This window comes from Chaetura pelagica, unplaced genomic scaffold, assembly GCF_000747805.2.
Source record: "Chaetura pelagica isolate M959 unplaced genomic scaffold, ChaPel_1.0 scaffold109, whole genome shotgun sequence".
NCBI lineage: Eukaryota > Metazoa > Chordata > Aves > Apodiformes > Apodidae > Chaetura > Chaetura pelagica.
The window spans coordinates 15117643-15125750 of NW_009970725.1; the positions used below are offsets into that span (position 1 = coordinate 15117643).

At 36.3% G+C, this 8108-nt stretch overlaps 1 protein-coding gene across 1 annotated transcript in view; it reads left to right on the plus strand.

Moving 5' to 3' along the window:
* The first annotated feature begins 7890 nt into the window (after positions 1-7890).
* SEH1L (SEH1-like (S. cerevisiae)) overlaps positions 7891-8108 on the plus strand; it is a 14278-nt gene continuing 14060 nt past the window's right edge. The window contains exon 1 of the mRNA XM_010006944.1: positions 7891-8040. Coding sequence (XP_010005246.1) covers positions 7891-8040 — 150 coding nt within the window. The remainder of the gene's footprint in view (positions 8041-8108) is intronic.

An 8108-nucleotide genomic window follows, 5' to 3' on the forward strand; every position in this document is an offset into this window, starting at 1 on the left:
GGTTACTGAATGAGTGTAAAATCACTGTACAGTTTATCTTTGAAGGAAACACACCCTCATAGCCAACTGCAAGGCAGCATTTTTGTTAGTGAGAATTTCACTGTCAGAGAAGTCTTAAGTGAGCACAACAAAACATTTTCAAAATTTCCAGTGAATGGGAAATTAGCTTTTGCTATCATGTGTCTTCCCGAAATTCAAGTATGTTTCCCCTGGAATCTTGTCGGGGATTTCATTACATGTTCTTAAATCTGATGTTTCAAATGCTTTGGAAACAATTAACTACTATTATTGTCAAAACAGATTAAAAGCAGATCTCTGGATTTAGAAATGTCAGAGGGAGGAGGAGTGTTTAGCAGGCCTCTAGGGAACCTTTCAGTGTTCTCTCTATTGGAGTCTGAAACCTTCCTAGACAGGTATATTTAGCTTCTATGGATAGTGGTCAAACTAGAAAATTACTCCAGCATTGTCCATTTAACATTTGCTGATAAATATTATCTGGACTATGTCCCCATACAGTTTGTTAGTTAAAATTAGTCTATCTTTTTATGTTTCACAATAAACTAAAAGCTATATATAAATATATGGCATTCATAAAAAGGTGATTCCAAATCTAATATATAGTCTACCCATATGCCAGATGGAAATTTGAAATCTGAGAAAGAGACAGGGTCTGTCCTACATAAGAAGACATGAAAGTGTCTTCTAACAGTTGGAAAATCATGGCTATGCCCTTTCACATTACCCTTTCAATAATACTCCTTGAAATCTAAAGTTGGCTGTAAGTACAGCCACTTGCCCTAGCTGGATTTCCTGTTAGCCCCAGACCATATAGTTGATTGTGAATCCTTAAGCACTTACTTTTGGACATGTGAAAATAACACCAAGGATTATTCCATTCCTGGAAGTCAGAAACGTAAGTCTATTTTTAGGATGGCCCCTTTGTTTCTTGCACTGCTGCTTTTGTGGATATAGAAATATATTAATATCCTTGTATAGCTGCTTATATAATTTTTTTAAATTAGTAATCCTGTTGGGTTTGAGGAATACATGGGTTTCTGAAAACATTAACTTCAAAAGCTCTTTAGCCTTTTATAGGTAAATAGCATTTTAATGAAACATGTTTGTTACACTTAGCGACAATGTAAGTATCAATCAACAATAGTAACAAGCAAGTTACTTCCATAGCTAATTCTGCATTGATAATGTCATGGTGTTGTCATCTTTCAAACTGTGTTGTACTATCTCTGCTGCACTAGAAGTTCAGATTTTTACCAGAAAAGAAACAGTGGGGTAAGGTCCTTCTTCGAGCATAGTTCACCAAACCTGGCCTGAACCTGCTCTCCAAGTGACCAATATTGCTATGGTATCTGGTAGTGCTGTGAAATCTTCTTTTAAGGCAGTGAAAGATTTGTGTTACCTCGCACCAGTAAAGGCATTAAAGGCTTTCTTAACTTATAAACAAGCATAAATACCCATTCTGTAAACAACAGCTTTAATGTTGTATTTCATATTAGTTTATCGTTGTAGTTTGCAAAAATGGTTTAGCTTTTGATTTTATCAGCAATTTACATGTCTTTTTCTATTTCTGCTCTCTCTTTCCATACACACTAAAGCAGATGGACGAAAGCCACTACTGCTGTGTTTAGACTTTTCTGTCTGTTCTTACTGTGAAAACTCTTTTCCATTTTTACTCCTACAAGGTCTGTTTCCCAGCCTCACTAGTTTAAAGATAACTCTATTGCAGTTATGCGATCTGAGATCAACCTTCGTAATCTGTTATGAAGCCATTAGTATTCCTTTCCTAGCTGTCAGTTATGTTGCTTGTCAGTCTGTCATTCTAGTTTTCCTTTATGTTTCTTTGCCCATTCATATGACTTGAGAATAGTTTTCCATTTTTCCATTCATAAGCTACTTACTTTATATAACTTTTGTTTCCCCTTAACTCATATTTTAGGGGCTGTCAAAACTATATTTAATCATGACTGGGTAACTGTTTTACTCAAATGGCATTTCTTAGGCTAATCAATTATTATTTTGCTTACTTCATCTTCTTGTACCTTTTTTTTTTTTTACATTATGTAGTAAAATGTAATTTTGTGGAGTTGAACATTACCTTTTTCTTGCATCTGTCTAATAGTCCTTTTTAGGTAAACAGTAAGATTTAATTTCAGTTTGGGATATTCTACTGATTTCCTAACAAAACAAATAATAACAGGTTGTAAGTGAAACTTGGATCGCAGCATCAACAAAGCAGGGTGGCATACAAAGAAAAGTTCAGGGTGACATACAAAGAAAGATTAGCTCTTGTGTTTTCTATAAATGCCTGTAAGAGTTTTGCTCTCAGTTTACTCACATGAAGACATGGGGACTTAATTTACCCTCATTTTTTACTTTAAAATCTAATTTTGCTACTAATTATATTCCATAGTCTGCCATTCATGCCTGGTAAGTGATCATTTGAATCTGACTTACCCTTCCTAGCAGTAATTGCTGATACTCTTTTTCCTTAACAGGAATTCATCCTATATCTTTAATACTCTGCTGAGATTATGAGCGTTTTCCTTGGACACATCTACCTTTAGATTTCTAGTTTGTATGACACAGCATGGTATACATACCAGTCCACTTGCTGGCAGTGTGCCTAACATTTTCACACTCCATTTAATCAATAAGCTTCAGATTCTTAAAGCTAAGTAACCTACTTAAAATCTGCTGGGTTTCCTAGATTTTTTTTTTCCTGAATCTGATTGCTTGATAACACCACTTTGTATTTCTACAGTGCCAGGAATATAAAAATAATAGATATTATTTTACTCCCTGTGGACTATTATGAATTGTTAGGAATCCGGTTTTTAAGCTAAGGCAAACGTGGTATGGAAAAGTTTATGGATTTCACAGGGTCAGGCAGGTCTTCCCTGTCAACACTAGTATTTTTAAACTGTCATCAGGAATGGAATTTTTAGCCATGCTGTAACTGTTCACTGTTAGTGTGATAACCCATGATTGTCTGTAACAAATCAGCTTTTAGTGCAGAGAGGTCTGAAACATATGACAGAGGCAGCCATGTAGGACAGGCTTCCTCAGCCTCTGTCCTATGCTGATATAAACATCCTTAATGCATACAGTTCATAATTTAGTTCCTTTCAGGCAGACATTTGTAGTTTTTAAAACCTCCATCTACAGGCAAGAGCATCTTTTACTTGTAGAAGGTAGTCAAAAGGGAAAAAAAGGAAAGTACTAACCATATTTTCTTTAAATCCAAGGCAGCCACTGTTACAGTCATTTTGAATGAGAATATCTCTACCAATGCTAATACAGTTACACTGAATTTCCAGCAAAAGTAAATTAAGTTATGTGGGTTTATACAGTCAATCTGGGAAAAAAAAATTGGTCCGCTGTGTCAAAAGTGAAAAACTAACCTCACTATAAATACTTTTCCTTCTTCTCCTATGCTATGCTTCTATTTAATTTAATCTAGAGATAATACTGAACCCACATTTTCAAAAAATATGTATCAAGATTGTTGTAATTCAGTATGGTCTTCCTCTGCACACGGTCAAGCAAATGGTAAGGTTAAAACAGAACTGTCTTTTCTACTTTGTTTGCCATAACCATGAACTGAATGCTTTTCTTTACTGTCCAGCTCTAGCTGTTAGAGAAAGTCCCTGAGGTTAGCTAATAATTGAATCCTAATTCATGGCTTGATAACTGGAAGCTGCAGATTTCCTGGGGCTTCCATGAGTTCAGGCATGCTTCCCATTCCTTTGCTACATGGCACACAGTGTTATGGTTGCCATCAGTAGCAAAGGATGCTTGTGCCCCCCTGGCCATGGCTGCCCAGCACTGCTCTGCAGCTTGGGTCATCCTCCTCTGCACCAGCTTTTCTGCCCTCTGGATGCTCTAGAAATGCAGTAGGGAACTACAGCACTTTTCAGTGCTCAGTGCCTTACTTTCTAGAGTTGTTACAGCTTTCAAAGGGGAATGTCTTGCTAGGCAGTAAACTTAATTTAATCTACATTAAGAAAAAAGAAGTTCAAGTGTTTATTCATTAGATTAAAAATAGGCAACAGAATAACAAAGGTTGATATAGACCTAAGTAAGGAAGTAAAGGAAAAATATGTTAACTACACATGCTATTCACGTTATTTCATCTGATTTACCATACTACCCTAGATATCAAGACTTCTGTGGTCCTAGATATTTTATGCTCATATTACATAATTGGAAAATCCCTCTTTTGATGTATCATGTTAGCTTTGATAGCCAATTTCTTCTACAGTTTTGAAATCTTCCTGAAGAGCTCCAGAGATATTTTAACTTATTCAACAAATTTTATTTTACTTTTAATCCAGGTGTCTGGTCGTTGAGTTTAAATAAGCATTGTTTCATTTCCCAGAAGATGTGAATGGCTCTTTGTTTGACCGGATGTCATCTGCTCGACTTGATTTTCTATTCAATGACTGCTTGCCCTTAAGGGTTTATCTTGTCCCCTCACACTTTTGCTCATTTTGATCTTTCACTATGAAGCGTTTCCTCTGTTGAGCCTTAGTTCTGTGACAGTCTTTCCGCCACCAAAACCACATTAATACAAATGTTTACAGAGGACAAATATATTTATCTCATTACTGGTTATTGACTGAAATCAGACACAATGGTAAATTAACAATCTGGGATTACAACCCCCCTGTGTATTTCCTGTTTGTTTGTTGTTGTTTGGTTTTTTTAAGTAAGTAAAGATTTTGGACCCATTTGCTAAATAAATGTAAAATTACCTACCTGCATTGAATCTATGGCCTGCAGACAGGGTTAGATTGTATTTAAATTAATAACGAATTGTGGAAGTGTATGCCTTTTAAAAGATAAGGACTGTTTTTGCTTACTGAGAAAAATAAAATGTAAGAAAAAAAAGTCTAGTATTGATATGAAGTGTATAAGTTTTGTAAAATAAACTTATGTCAAACAAAAACCTGCATTTGTGCCACATTTCAATATATATATATTATGCAGATGAAAAAGACTGATGCAAATAAATTGTGATTCTCACAATTTTGCCCTGCTCCAACTACACAGATATTACTGGCTGAAGGAATAAACTAAATATAAGCATCTGAAAAACATAAATTCACTAGTTGTAACATACTTTGAGTCTCGACGAAATCATTACAGTACTAAAAATTGCAAAAGAATGGTTTTTTGACAGTTGAATCACTGCCTGGAAACAGTTCTTCTGGAAAAAGAAAAAGAAAACCAACAAAAAACCAACCCACAATTTTTAGAAATACAATCAGCGGTTTACAGTAAAAGACATTTCCCAAAAATAGCTAACAAAGTCAACCATTCAGAGTCACCACCATGAAATAAATAACTTAAAAAGCAGCTGTAAGGCTTTTATTAGACACTGTCTCTCCAGCTTCATTTGAATGAAGCAATAACTGACGTTTCAAAGTATGAGTGTCTCTAATCATGCTGAAATAAGATTTTAAAAAAAATCTTTCTCTTTAGCAATCCAAATAAGGGCATGAACATTATTTGGTGGTGTTTTTGTTTTGTTTTGTTTTGTTTTGTTTTAAATTCCTATATATGTTTTTTTTCCCTCTAGCATGAAAAAACATAATACCTCTCTAATTACAGCACTGGGACTATCGGGAACAATCAACTTTTCTTGCTTCTCCTATTGTATTAATTAAATTTTACCTATTATTTATAAAAGACTGAAATTTCAACCTCCAAAGTGATTGCATGTGATTGTGGGGGGTGTAAGAAAAAGGGCAAATTGACCTAAAGTCCACAGGGAAGTTCCCTCTGGGACATGAATTGTGCAAAATCAGTTCATCTTCAGAAACAAGAAAATATTACCTCTTTCCTTTCATTATCTCCTCCTTTTAAAAAATGCCTTACAAATTTTCTGTGTTTTTTGCAAAATCCAAACCAAATTTTCCACTAATACAAATCGTTGAAACTTAGATGTCTTAATTTTCTTGAGAACTTGCAAATTCTTCTCTTCAACTCCATCTCATGTTCACTATTAAGATTTAACTCTCCAGTATTAAAAAAAAATAATATTTTTTAAACTATCATTGGCCAACTTAGATTAGATTCTAAAACCAGTGGTAATTTTTCTTCTAAATCTTCATGCATTTTCCATTCTCTGTGATTGTAAACTTTTGAATCATATTCCCTGTGTTTGGCTAATATAATATTTTTCAACATATTAACTTTTCCTTATGCGCTATCATTAAAATAATTAAAATCCTAGCATGTGAAAGCCATAGTGTCCTTTCAAGTGCCAGTTTGTGATCATTTACCTCCATCTGTTATAATTAATTTATTTCCATTCCTTATCACATTTGGGTACCAGCATATCTACTCTTAGTGTGAGGTCTACCAATGAAACACACACTTCAGTGTGTTAAATGCTTGCATATTAAGTATGCTTGCATGTTATGCAGAAAACAGTGAAGTGATACCTATGGCATGTGCCAGCAGCAGCTCCATCAGTTGCTATGGAATGTAGTTCATAGTCTGTAAAAATAAAAGGACTAAGTATCAAACCCAAACTGCCAGGCTTACTCCACAAGCAGGTAATGGTTTCTTTGCAATCTAGTAAAGTGTTCGGACATCCCTGAGCAAATTCTCTTTACTGAGTGGACAGAATTTGACTCCTTATTGCCACAATGAAAAAACAAAGAAATTTAAAGTGAGGTGTTGATAATCGAAGTCCTTTTGAAGATGGTAAAACTAATCTCCTTTTAAAGGTGCAGATATAAAAATGTTCTAGAAAAGGTCTAAATCTGACTCAAATCAAGAGAATTGTAATATATCTGATTTCAGGAAACTTTACATTTTATTCTTGTCCTTTATAATTTAAAGTAGTTTGAAAACTTCACTATAAGGCACTGAAGGTGTCCTAATGGCTTGACTACTGTTTTGGAACTTATATAATGTACAGTTAAATGCAAGTGTATTTACTTTTATTACATCATCATTTAATTATTTTTTGTATCTAAATCCACCAACTGAATTATTACTATATGGATTGGGGTGAATACATTATTTCCTTTGTCAGTATTTATAATCTCTTACAGTTAGCTTCAGAATAGCTAATAAATAACATGTCTTGTAGATGAAACATTCTTAAAAACAAGACACTCGCCCAGTCTTGCGCTCAGTGACACGATGAATGAATGGTATTTAAAAAATGTTAGCACTGATTACTGCATGGTCCAGTCTGTGAGCTGATACTGCAGGATATGAACTTGCAGAAAGTTCTCCTGCTAGTGAGGGGCTCCCTGGAAGACAGCAGGTCAGTGGTGAGAGTGTTCAGCTGTCAAGAGTCTCAAGCTGCTTTGGTTAATTTATTTTGTCCAGCCCTCTGGCCATATACTAGTCATTGCTGGTCTACAGCTCCTGCCCAAACCTTAGTCAACTTATGATGTGCTTTATGCCATGTGCAAGTCTCAGTTCTGCTTCCTCTGCTTCATGGTCTGTGATGCTATCCATGCTTCCCTCATCTCACTCCGTGCTTCCAACCTGTCTTTGCATTACTTCACTGTCTGCACTGGATATCACGTTCCTTCCTCCCTATAGAACCTTCCAGAATAATCCCCTACACACGCCTCTCCCGGAGAAGCAGACCTCATGTTCTTTTGCACCCCAGTATTCTCAGGGCTGATCAGACAGTACTCATAGGTACAGCAGAACCCAAAGAAGTAAATTGAGTAAACAATGTAGTGTTGTGTTTTAGTATTTCCTCTGCCTATTGATTTTCATTATTACAGTGAGCTCCAACATTTTCAGTAAGGTAACATAGACCGAGCAGTAGCTGCTAAGAGAGGAAAAGGCGATGGCCCTGGCAGGAGGAGGAGAGAAGGAAGCCCAGCACCGGCCGGGATGCGGGAATTGGGCTCCAGAGGAGAGGGTAACGGTGGGGACTGTGATCACAGAGAGCAGACAGGATTTATTTGGGTGAGCTTAACGGCTGAGATGGGTTCCTGCGAGGTGGAGAAAGCAGCAGCGGCGAAAGGAGGAGGTGGGGCAGCAGTGAGCAACGCTGCTGTGGGTACAGGGAGTGCGGCGGTGCTGCGGGGCACCCCGGCCGCCTGCCGCCC